Source organism: Oncorhynchus kisutch, linkage group LG8 (genome assembly GCF_002021735.2).
Source record: "Oncorhynchus kisutch isolate 150728-3 linkage group LG8, Okis_V2, whole genome shotgun sequence".
In the NCBI taxonomy this organism is placed as follows: domain Eukaryota; kingdom Metazoa; phylum Chordata; class Actinopteri; order Salmoniformes; family Salmonidae; genus Oncorhynchus; species Oncorhynchus kisutch.
In genome coordinates, this window is record NC_034181.2 from 15,401,464 (window position 1) to 15,413,568 (window position 12,105).

The window sequence follows — 12,105 nt, forward strand, 5'->3', positions numbered from 1 at the left end:
TATATAGCCTAAGCCTATTGGTCAGCCATTGAATTATGACAATTATGACTAAGATGCAGCAGTGAAAAAGAAAGTATTTTTTATGTACATGATTATAATCAGACAATTAAGCATGCATCTCCAACACAGTGTCAAGCCTGGGTGGCTGACTGTTTTTTGTATTCAAAACAACATTTTTACTATTGACATGAGATTAATGTTTTTCATCATGGCACAAAAACAAAGCAGGATACACAAGTGGGCTACACAACAATGATCTTTGGCTTATCACTGAGGTCCAGTGTGTGTTGTACTCCGGACAGCTGTAGCAACCAGTTGATGGGCATGTGGTCCAGCCGGTTCATATCAAAATGGGCAAAATGGACCTCAGAGCCTGGGCAGAACGACAGATTTGCACACTAATAAAACCTATAGAATAGCCCAAAATGTGAATCACATGTACTACAGTAGGCTATTTGTAAGCTATAGCTAATACTATCAACAACACTGTAATAGCACAATGCAGTTACCTGGGCCAACGATTATGGCTCCACCCTGCTGTCGAGGGTCTCCCTGGAAGTCAAATATAGGGCTGGTCATGGCCCTCCACATGCTCTTCATATGGCCCACCAGCATACCTGACTTCACATGAGGGCTAGGTTTGGCTAGACAAACAGACATTATTTTACATTACATTTTATTACAGCTTTTATGTAGAGTAGACTATTACTATTTCAGGAATACAGCAAAAGACAGAATGAATGTCTCACCTGATTCCACAGACATCTCTCCTCTCCTCATCCCCAGTCTTTTGTATATGCATCTCTCTGGGTCGACGTATATGTCATGAGGGTAGCCAGTCAGTGAGCAGAATGACTACATCACACAGAGAAAACACACGTCAGACACTGCACAACAACACAACAAACAAGACGCTTACAAGTATTATTGACATTGACATAATTGCAGAATGACACATTGAATATGCCTACCTCAATATGATGATGAGATGATTGTCCAATAACAACCAGTCTGAGGCCAGCTTCCTGCATTGAATATATGAAAACATTCATCAAGTTAGACATAACAAGTTCTAGCCTATATTGTTGGCTATGTCACATTTGTCACTGAAATCAAATCCAAGTTTATTGGTTACATTCAGAGATGTTATCGCATCTGCAGCGAAATTATTGTTTTTCTAGCTCCAACAGTGAAGTAATAGGCCAAATGCCTAGCAATAAAAAACAATACGCACATAATCCAAAAAGTAAAAAGAAAGAAATTAAGAAATGTCAGAACGTGAAATGTCAGAGTAGGGAATAGTGGGTAAACAGTATGTAAACATTATTAAAGTATCTAGATTAAAATTATAGTTTATTTAATACTGCAAATGTTTTCATTAAAGACAGTTATAGACTGAAGAAAGTAGCAATTGGAAACTTGTCCCTATTAGAAATTGAAAACGTCATAGAAAAAACAACTCTTCACCACTCACCTTTAGAACTTCCGCTGGTATTCTGCTCAAATCATCCACATATTCTTTGCAGGTGTGGCACAAGAAATTCTGTCGAAATACAGAGTTTCTTTAGGAATTTAAAGCGTGTCTGCTGTTATTCGTTCTAATAGTCTCCCCCTCTTTGAACAGTGAACACCTGTGTATGTCGTGTCCTCAAAATCTGTCTAGTCTGACTGCGCTGAACAGTACGCTAGCTAGGCTACTTTGTTGCCTGCGCAGTGCTGCCAGAAGCATGTTGCTTTTTCAACTATTAGATCAATATATAAGGTTTAGAAACCTAACGCCATAAATACTTCTGAGTGTAGGCTATCTAGGATAGTCTAAATGTTTTGTAAAGTGTAATGTGAATATACCGTAAAATAGCCTACTATACCCTACCCGAACAAAAATAACGACTGATTTCCTGTCTTGGTATAACTCTTTGAAGAAAGTTGAGACTCCATGTCGGTCATAAATCAAACAGTCCTCTACATCCTCAAGACGAACATTTACTGGTGGTCTCTTGATCTCTCGATGATCCTTCGTTATTTGTTGCGTTATGGGTGGATCTGTCGCCATCGCAGCAGTTCATGGTAGCTTCATTTTTCCAAGGCCGCCCTGCCCATGCTATTTTGGGACTTGCCGTTGAAGCGTTATCTGGCTTCAGGTCAGGAGTAGGCTACTGAACACTATTCACGCCCATTTTCGTGTGCAGTCTTGCCTCGAATGTCTCTTATTTGCCCATAGGCTAGACTTTCACCACACACGTTCATTTTATAGCCCACTTTTGACAAAGCAGGCATATGGACCAATTTGGGCAACCTGAAAGGCTAAAAGAATAGGCCTTAGAGTCTGATGTTCAAGAGGTGGACATTGAGGAGGTCTAGGAAGAATACATGGAAGCCTGAGAGGAAGACAACCAAAGCTTTAGTTTTTAGACTATCATTTAACAGATGTATGTTGAAAATGTTTTTGGGCAATGCGATGGATCATTGGGGATCATTCAATATCCCCTTTCTTTTGTTGTTCATTGAAATCATCCCATGTGAAGAGTCAACTCATTTAATTGAAGTTAAATTCATAACCAAATAGTTTTTTTCTATTGGAAGGATTGAATCATTTGCAATTATATCTACTTATGATAAGGTAAAAGGTTTATGTTTTTGTCTCCATCTACATTTAAATGGTATTAATATTAGTTTGCATATATTTCCGTTAACTCCCATATATTCCCGTTAATTCCTACAGAAAGTTTCCACCTCTGAATATTCTCCAAAATGTGCAAACATAGTTTAACATGATAAACTCATTAAAAGTGGCAGTAATAAAGCTACTCTTGAAAAAGCTAAACCATTACCCGGAAAAAAACTATCGGCCTATATCGAATCTCCCATTCCTCTCCAACATTTTTGAAAAACCTGTTGCACAGCAGAAGACAAATAATGTATACTAACCGCTTCAGTCTGGTTTTAGACCCCATCATAGCACTGTGACTGCACTCATGAAGGTGGTAAATTACCTTTTAATGGCATCAGCCCAAGGCGCTGAATTTGTGCTCGTGCTCCTAGACCTTTGTGTTCTTTTTTGACACCATCGATCACAACGTTCTTTTGGAAATTGGTCTACGTGGACAAGTTCTTGTCTGGTTTAGATCTTATCTGTCAGAAAGATATCAGTTCCTCTCGAGGGTTTGTCCTCTGACAAATCAATTGTAATTTTCGGGGTTCCTCAAGGTTCTGTTTTAGGACTGCTATTGTTTTCACTATATATTCTACCTCTTGGTGATGTCATTAAGAAACAAATTTCAACTTTTGCTGTTATGCGGATGACACACAGCTGTGCATTGGTGAAGCCCCAAAATTGCTCACCCTGGAAGCCTGTGTTACAGACATAAGGAAGTGGATAACGGAACATTTTTTATTTTTGAACTCAAGACAAAACAGAGATGCTAGCTCCAGATCCCAAGAAACAAAGAGACCTGCTGTTGGATATGACAATTAATCTTGATGGTTGTATGGTCATCTCAAATAAAACTGTGAAGGACTTCGGCGTTACTCTGGACCCCGATCTCTCTTCTGACATATCAATAATCAATAATATTTCAAGGGCAACTTTTTTCCATATTCGTAACATTTCAAAAATCAGAAAATGATGCAGAAAATGTATCCTTTTTTTTTTCTTCTAGGTTAGACAACTGCAATGCTCTACACTCCAGCTCCTCGGATAAAGCACTAAAGAAACTTCAGTTAGTGCTAAACACAGCTGCTAAAATCTTGACTAGAACTCCAAAATGTTATCATATTATTGCAGTAATAGCCTCTCTACACTAGCCTCCTGTTAGGCTAGGGGTGATTTCAAGGTTTTACTGCTAACCTACAAAGCATTATTACATGGGCTTGCTCCTACCTATCTCTCCAATACCTGCATGTACGCTACGGTCACAAGACACTGGCTTCCTTATTGTCCCTAGAATTTGTAAGCGAACAGTTGGAGGCAGGGCTTTGTCCTATATAGCTCAATTTCTATGGAATGGTCTGCCTATCCATGTGACAGACGCAGACTCGGTCTCAAAGACCTTTAAGTCATTACTGAAGACTCATCTCTTCAGTAGGTTCTATGATTGAGTGTAGTCTGGCCCAGGGTTGCGAAGGTGAACGGCAAGGCACTGGAGCGACAAACCGCCCTTGCTGTCTCTGCCTGGCTGGCTCCCCTGTCCACTGGGATTCCCTGCCTCTGATCCTATTATGGGGGCTGAGTCACTGGCTTACTCATGCTCTTCAATGCCGTCCCTCGGAGGGGTGCGTTACTTGAGTGGGTTGAGTCACAGACGTGATCTTCCTGTCCGGTTTTGCACCCCATTGGGCTTGTGCGGTGGAGGAGATCTTCGTGGGCTATACTCAGCCTTGTCTCAGGGTAGTAAGTTAGTGGTCTGTTGATATCCCTCCTGTGGTGTGGGGGCTGTGCTTTGGCAAAGTGGGTGGGGTTATATCCTGACTGGTTGGCCCTGTCCAGGGGTATCGTCGGACGGGGCCACAGTGCCCCCTGACCTCGTGCCCCTGTCTCAGCCTCCAGTATCTATGCTGCAATAGTCTATGTGCCGGGGGCTAGGGTCACTCTGGTATATCTGGTGTTATTCACCTGTCTTATCTGGTGTCCTGTGTGAATTTAAGTATGCTCCCTATAATTGTCTCTCCCTCCCACTCTACCTCTCCATCCCCTCCCAGAGGACCAGAGCCATAGGACCATGCCTCAGGACTATCTGGCCTGATGACTCTTGGCTGTCCCCTGTCCACCTGGTCGTGCTGCTGCTCCAGTTTCAACTGTTCTGCCTGTGGCTATGGAACTCTGACCTGTTCACCGGACGTGCTACCTTGTCCCGGACTCTCTCTCTCTATCTCACCTGCTGTCTCGACCTCTGAATGCTCGGCTATGAAAAGCCAACTGACATTTACTCCTCTACAACCACTGTGATTGTTATTTGACCCTGCTGGTCATCTTTGAACATTTGAACATCTTGAAGAACAATCGTGCCTTAATGGCCGTGTACTCTTACAATCTCCACCCGGCACAGCCAGAAGAGGACTGGCCACCCCTCAGAGCCTGGTTCCTCTCTAGGTTTCTTCCTAGGTTCTTGCCTAGGCCACCGTGCTTAGCCACCGTGCTTCTACATCTGCAATGCTAGCTGTTTGTGGTTTTGGGGTTTGTGGTTTTAGGCTGGGTTTCTGTACAGCACTTTGTCACATCTGCTAATGTAAAAAGGGTTTTATAAATACATTTGATTGATTGTTGCAAGGTGTTGTGGCACCGGTACCTATGCCTTTTGGGTATGATAACCTTCATGATAGCAGTCTTTTCATGGGTCTTTTTTTAGGCAAACCTTGGTGCATAAACACACTTGTGTCAAAACAAAGTTCCACAGTGTCAAGTGTCTCTTCTCCACATTCAGACACGTGGTGGGAAAAATAACCAATCTCCCCCAGTCCACAACGTAGCGTCACACATCTTTAGATGGCACTTGACTGGAGGCACGGTGTCTGCTCCAACCAATGGCACACATGCGCACTGTTTCTTTGGATCATGCGAACAGTGAATTTGGGGTACAGGCTACATTTAGTTGCGCTTCACCCACACTTCTGCTGTGTCCTCACGTCGACTGTTACCAAGGCCTCAGTGCCCATTTTGAGAGAAGGAATATCCTCCTGTCTCCAGTAGAGGTCGACCGATTAATCGGAACGGCCGATTAATTAGGGCCGATTTCAAGTTTTCATAATAATCAGAAATCGTTATTTTTGTGCACCGCCGATTGGCCAATTTTTAAATTGTATTTATTTATTTTTAAATTATTTTTTTACAGCTTTATTTAATCTTTATTTAACTAGGCAAGTCAGTTAAGAACACATTCTTATTTTCAATGACGGCCTAGGAACGGTGGGTTAACTGCCTTGTTCAGGGGCAGAACGACAGATTTTTACCTTGTCAGCTCGGGGATTCAATCTTGCAACCTTACAGTTAACTAGTCCAATGCTCTAACCACCTGATTACATTGCACTCCATGAGGAGCCTGCCTGTTACGCGAATGCAGTAAGCCAAGGTAAGTTGCTAGCTAGCATTAAACTTATCTTATAAAAAACAATCATTCAATCAATCAATCATAATTGTCACGACAAAATTGTCTTAATATTTTGTGTTTTCTTTATTATTTTGGTCAGGCCAGGGTGTGACATGGTTTTATTTATGTGGTGTGTTTTGTCTTGGGGTTTTCGAAGGTATTGGGATTGTGGTTTAGTGGGGTTCTCTAGCAAAGTCTATGGCTGTCTGTAGTGGTTCTCAATCAGAAGCAGGTGTTTATCGTTGTCTCTGATTGGGAACCATATTTAGGCAGCCATATTCTTTGAGTGTTTCGTGGGTGATTGTTCCTGTCTTTGTGTTTGTTGTCACCAGATAGGCTGTTTAGATTTTCTCACATTTATTGGTTTTGTTAGTTTATTCATGTATAGTTTTCTTCATTAAAACACATGAATAACAATCACACTGCATTTTGGTCCGCCTCTACTTCACCTAAAGAAAACCGTTACAATAATCACTAGTTTATGGTTGATGATATTACTAGTTTATCTAGCGTGTCCTGCGTTGCATATAATCGATGCGGTGCGTATTTGTGAAAAAGGACTGTCGTCGCTCCAATGTGTACCTAACCATAAACATCAATGCCTTTCTTAAAATCAATACACAGAAGTACACATTTTTAAACCTGCATATTTAGCTAAAAGAAATCCAGGTTCGCAGGCAATATTAACCAGGTGAAATTGTGTAACTTCTCTTGCGTTCATTGCACGCAGAGTCAGGGTATATGCAACAGTTTGGGCTGCCTAATTCGCCAGAATTTTACGTAATTATGACATAACATTGATGGTTTTGCAATGTAACAGGAATATTTAGACTGTATGGCTGCCACCCTTTAGATAAAATACGGAACGGCTCCTTATTTCACTGAAAGAATAAACGTCTTGTTTTCGAGGTGATAAGTTTCCGGATTCGACCATATTAATGACCTAAGGCTCGTATTTCTGTGTGTTATTATGTTATAATTAAGTCTAGGATTTGATAGAGCAGTCTGACTGAGCGGTGGTAGGCAGGAGCAGGCTCGCAAGCATTCATTCAAACAGCACTTTTGTGCATTTTGCCAGCAGCTCCTCGCTGTGCTTCAAGCATTGCGCTGTTTATGACTTCAAGCCTATCAACTCCCGAGATTAGGCTGGTGTAACCAATGTGAAATGGCTAGATAGTTAGCGGGGTGCGCGCTATTAGCGTTTCAAACGTCATTGGCTCTGAGACTTGGAGTAGTTGTTCCCCTTGCTCTGCATGGGTAACGCTGCTTTGAGGGTGGCTGTTGTTGATGCGTTCCTGGTTTGAGCCCAGGTAGCGGCGAGGAGAGGGAGGGAAGCTGTACTGTTACACTGGCAATACTAAAGTGGCTATAAGAACATCCAATAGTAAAAGGTTAATGAAATACAAATGGTATAGAGAGAAATAGACCTATAATTCCTATAAAAACTACAACCTAAAACTTCTTACCTGGGAATATTGAAGACCCATGTCATCACAAAATTGTCCAAGTTCAACTTTTCCCCTGATGCCTTGAAATGGATGAAATCATACCTTGAAGGCAGAACTCAGTGTGTCAGAGTGAGCAATGAGCTGTCGCCCACTCGTAACTATGATGTGGGCGTGCCCCAAGGGTCAATACTGGGGCCCCTCCTGTTCAGCCTGTACATTAATGATCTGCCTTCTGTCTGTACTGGGTTTGAAGTTCAAATGTATGCAGATGATACAGTGATATATGTGCATGCAAAGAGCAAACAACAAGCTGCACAAGAACTCACTACTGTAATGGTCCAGGTTACAAAGTGGCTCAGTGACTCGTGTTTGCATCTCAATGTGAAAAAAACTGTTTGCATGTTCTTCACAAAGAGGGAAACAGATGCTACTGAGCCAGATGTCTATGTGTCAGGGGAGAAGCTCCAGGTGGTATCCGATTTTAAGTACCTTGGCATCATACTTGATTCCAACCTCTCTTTTAAAAAGCATGTGAAAAAGGTAATTCATATAACCAAATTCAACCTAGCTAATTTCCGATTTATACGAAATTGTTTGACTACAGAGGTAGCAAAACTGTACTTCAAATCTATGATACTCCCCCACTTAACATACTGCTTGACTAGTTGGGCCCAAGCTTGCTGTACAACATTAAAACCTATTCAGTCTGTCTACAAACAGGCTCTCAAAGTGCTTGATAGGAAGCCCAATAGCCATCATCATTGTCACATCCTTAGAAAGCATGAGCTCTTGAGTTGGGAAAATCTTGTGCAATACACCGACGCATGTCTTGTATTCAAGATCCTTAATGGCCTGGCTCCCCCTCCACTCAATATTTTTGTTAAACAGAAAACCCAGACATACGGCAGCAGATCCACAAGGTCTGCCATGAGAGGTGACTGTATAGTTCCCCTAAGGAAAAGCACCTTTAGTAAATCTGCATTCTCTGTGAGAGCTTCCCATGTCTGGAATACACTGCCATCAGACACACATAACTGCACCACATATCACACTTTCACAAAATGCTTGAAGCCATGGCTAAAGGTCAATCAGATTTGTGAACATGGTCCCTAGCTGTGTGTTGCCGCTCTCCATGTTGTCTGTTGTCTGTAGCTTGTGAGGTGTGGAAACACTTTGTTGCTTTTATGAATTTTGACTTGCTGCTTTTTGTTCTATGCTGCTCTGTCTGTATGCTACGTCTTGCTTGTCCTATGTTGCTCTGTCTGTATGCTATGTCTTGCTTGTCCTATGTTGCTATGTCTTGCTTGTTCTATGTTGCTATTGTCTATATTGTAATTGTTTTTAATAACCTGCTCAGGGACTGCGGTTGAAAATTAGCCGGCTGGCTAAAACCGGCACTTTTACTGAAACGTTGATTAATGTGCACTGTCCCTGTAAAAATAAAAAATAAACTAAACTAAACTAAACTAAAAGGAACCACCAGCTTTCATATGTTCTGAGCAACTTAACTTAAACGTTAGCTTTCTTACATGGCATATATTGCACTTTTACTTTCTTCTTCAACACTTTGTTTTGCATTATATAAACCAAATTGGACATGTTTCATTATTTATTTGAGGCTAAATTGATTTATTGATGTATTATATTAAGTTAAAATAAGTGTTCATTCAGTATTGTTGTAATTGTCATTATTACAAAAAAAAAAAAAAAAAGTTGGCCGATTAATCGGTATCGGCTTTTTTTGGTCCTCCAATAATCGGTATCGGTATCGGCATTGAAAAATCATAGTCAGTCGACCTCTAGTCTCCAGACGCGGTCAATCCAAGTGGTGTCTATGTCGGATCCGGAATGGCTGGTACAGCCGGTATTTCCTGGTTCCGAGAAGGGGTCGGGACTTGGACACCCTGTTCTATATTTATGTGTCCTCAGCAAACACGTCCAAGTCTATGAATTCAGAATGCCCACAAGCCACCGGCTATTACATTCGACGGGCTGGGGGCAAGCAGTGTTACACGCATACATTCTGGTCTCCCATACTCAGTCTCTAGGCTTCATAGGAAATAGAACAAGAGCTGCCTGACTCCATCTCAACGCATTCTGTTTCTGGGTCTGGAGTTAGACTCACTGGAATCACACTTCTCTATCCCCGTAGATGGTGTTCCGGCTCTGAATAGCCCAAATTCATCTGGGTCACATTTCAAAGGCAGACATCTTGGTTTAGCAACCTTCGTAACAGTCTTTGGTAACCCTTTTATAGTGTTTTTTTCATACCTATGTGGCGCTGCAGTGTTAAGCTGTGTTAGATCTCTTCCACGCAAGACATATCTATCATCTGTACAGTTTAATATAAAGTGTTGTGTTAAATTCTGTTAATTTATGCCCTTCTCTCTTTCCCGACCCAGAGTCTCATCTATATGGGCCATCTTCTCTCGAAAAATGGTTACCGCCTGAAGAAGAGTATGTGCAAGCTGCACCACAAGAAGAAGAAGAGGAACTGCTTCCTCCAGGGGCTGTGCATGCTCTGCTTCATCGTCCACAACAACAGCGGGCGTCAACGGTGGCATCGGAATTGGAGGACGTTGTCATAGTAACACAAGTGGTACGGTAAGCGGAGGAATCGGAAATGTTGTATTTGGAGCGGCAGCCGCCTCGGAGCTCACCGGGCGATACACTGCTCTCACTTCCCTTGAGGACTGTGCCAAATTCATGCTGTCGCCACGGGAACTAGCTATCTGGGAGGGCTGGGCTAGGGGAGGAGTCTACTGTCGGCTGTGCTGGCTAAGCTGATCCCACCACCAGCTCTGTTCCAGAGTGCAGGCGTTCCAGTGCAAGCTGTAGCTGTGCCCATGTCTGTGGCTGGTAGTGACAGTGACTACGCTGAGATGGTGAGAAACTACAAAGGGTTTATTCATAGTGCTGCTGAATTAGTTAATTGTTTAATTATGTCATTGATTGGCCAGAGTATCCATTGACTTGATGTCCCAGGTTTAAATCAGTCCCTGATTAGAGATGAAGGATGAAAATCACCCGGCACTGTCTGAGCGGTTTGCTCCAGTACCATAATACGTCCTGGTGTCGCTTCTAATATCATCCGTCTAATCCCTCTTCATGTGGTTCTCGTTGGTCTGTGTCTGGTCCTTCTTTCTCTCCTAGGTGTGTAAGAGGAAGTGTTCGGAGGTGCGGATGTGCTTTCTGTAAGCGGCCGTGATGTGCCTTCCCCATCCCTGAGGGAGGGCTGGAGAACAGAGGATGAGGTGGGGATGCCTCCTCTAACCCTGGGACTGGCCACTGCTCACTCTACTTCTGTCCCCTGCCCTCCTCCTCCTCGACTACCGAGGGCTGCTCTGGGATGGCTCTCGATGGCGATTCGCTTCAGACTCCTCAACCTTCTTCCCACATGACTGTGACGACTACCAGGGAAGGGGCTGCGACATGATTGACACATCCAGCGTCAACAGCCTCCCCTCCTCCATGCTGCTCAAAGTAGGATGTTACCATTAGGGTGCAGTTTCTTTTTGGAGGCCTGATTAGATGCTTTCAAAATCCTTTTAGCCTTTTAGTCCTTTAGTGCACAATCTGTAAATGCTATTGTGTGTTCTGTTCATCTCAGCTGTTCTCCCACCTTTCGGTGAAGGAGCGCTGTCTGTGTGCCTCGCTGGTCTGTAAGTACTGGCGGGGACCTCTGCTTAGACTTCCAGTTCTGGAAGCAAATCGTTCTCAGTGGCCTACAACGAGTGAGTAGAATATTTGAGCATTTTTTTAAGGTAACATTGAATTTTCAAGAGAATGTTTGTAAACCTTTTTTCTTATTTTGTAATGTTCATGTATTTTATAAAAAGTTTATTATTTGAATATAAGGAACACTTTCTCATCAAACCTTACCTTGAGCCATAATATCTCTCTCTTGCTCACCCTCAGGTAAATGATGACTTCCTGGTGAAGATAGCATCTCGGAGGCAGAATGTGACGGAGTTGACCATCTCAGACTGTTGTGGCGTGCTGGACCACGGTGTGTGTTCCTTGGCAACCCACTGCTCCGGCCATCAGAGGTACACTGTAAACAGGTGAGTGACCTGTCTCTCAGCACCCTGGCCTCACACTGCCCTCTGCTGGCCAAGGTCCATATGGGCAACCAGGACAAACTGATGAACGAAACACTCAAAGGTTCTCTCTCTCACCTCCCCCTTATTTCCTCTCTCTCTCCACTCAATCGATCAACCAAGTTTTGCAACAAGTGTTACTAACAAGTGTTACTTTCCCTCTTTTTCTCTTCCTCCTCCCCTCCCTCTCTCATGGCACAAGATGGGAGAGCACGGTTCAGAGCTGAAGGATATCCACCTGGGGCAGTGCTACAGTATAAATCAAATCAAATCAAATCAAATTTTATTTGTCACATACACATGGTTAGCAGATGTTAATGCGAGTGTAGCGAAATGCTTGTGCTTCTAGTTCCGACAATGCAGTAATAACCAATGAGTAATCTAGCTAACAATTCCAAAACTTACTACCTTATACACACGTGTAAAGGGATAAAGAATATGTACATAAAGATATATGAATGAGTGATGGTACAG

General features: G+C 42.7%; 1 protein-coding gene across 3 annotated transcripts; it reads right to left on the reverse strand.

The window, feature by feature from the left end:
• Window positions 1–56: 56 nt before the first annotated feature.
• On the reverse strand, window positions 57–2,197 carry prxl2c (peroxiredoxin like 2C). 3 transcript variants are annotated; one of them, XM_020490426.2, is made up of 6 exons: window positions 1,874–2,197; window positions 1,475–1,543; window positions 972–1,025; window positions 750–855; window positions 510–644; window positions 57–373 (listed from the first exon to the last, which is right to left on the reverse strand). In XM_020490426.2, exons 1-6 carry the CDS (start codon window positions 2,051–2,053, stop codon window positions 243–245), a joined length of 675 nt encoding a protein of 224 aa, XP_020346015.1. In that variant the 5' UTR covers window positions 2,054–2,197; the 3' UTR covers window positions 57–242. The 3 variants fall into 3 exon arrangements, with proteins under 3 accessions (XP_020346015.1, XP_020346016.1, XP_020346017.1); XM_020490427.2 differs by having other exon boundaries at window positions 57–398; window positions 1,874–2,160; XM_020490428.2 differs by having other exon boundaries at window positions 1,982–2,158.
• Window positions 2,198–12,105: the final 9,908 nt, after the last annotated feature.

Bases quoted from the DNA above. Each gene is read 5' to 3' on its own strand.
- prxl2c (XM_020490426.2), bottom strand. From the start codon at position 2,053: ATGGCGACAGATCCACCCATAACGCAACAAATAACGAAGGATCATCGA. The intron at 1,544-1,873 runs GTAGGGTATAGT...GTATTTCGACAG, and splicing joins CAGTCGTTATTTTTGTTCGG to AATTTCTTGTGCCACACCTG. The intron at 374-509 runs GTAACTGCATTG...CGTTCTGCCCAG, and splicing joins AGCCATAATCGTTGGCCCAG to GCTCTGAGGTCCATTTTGCC.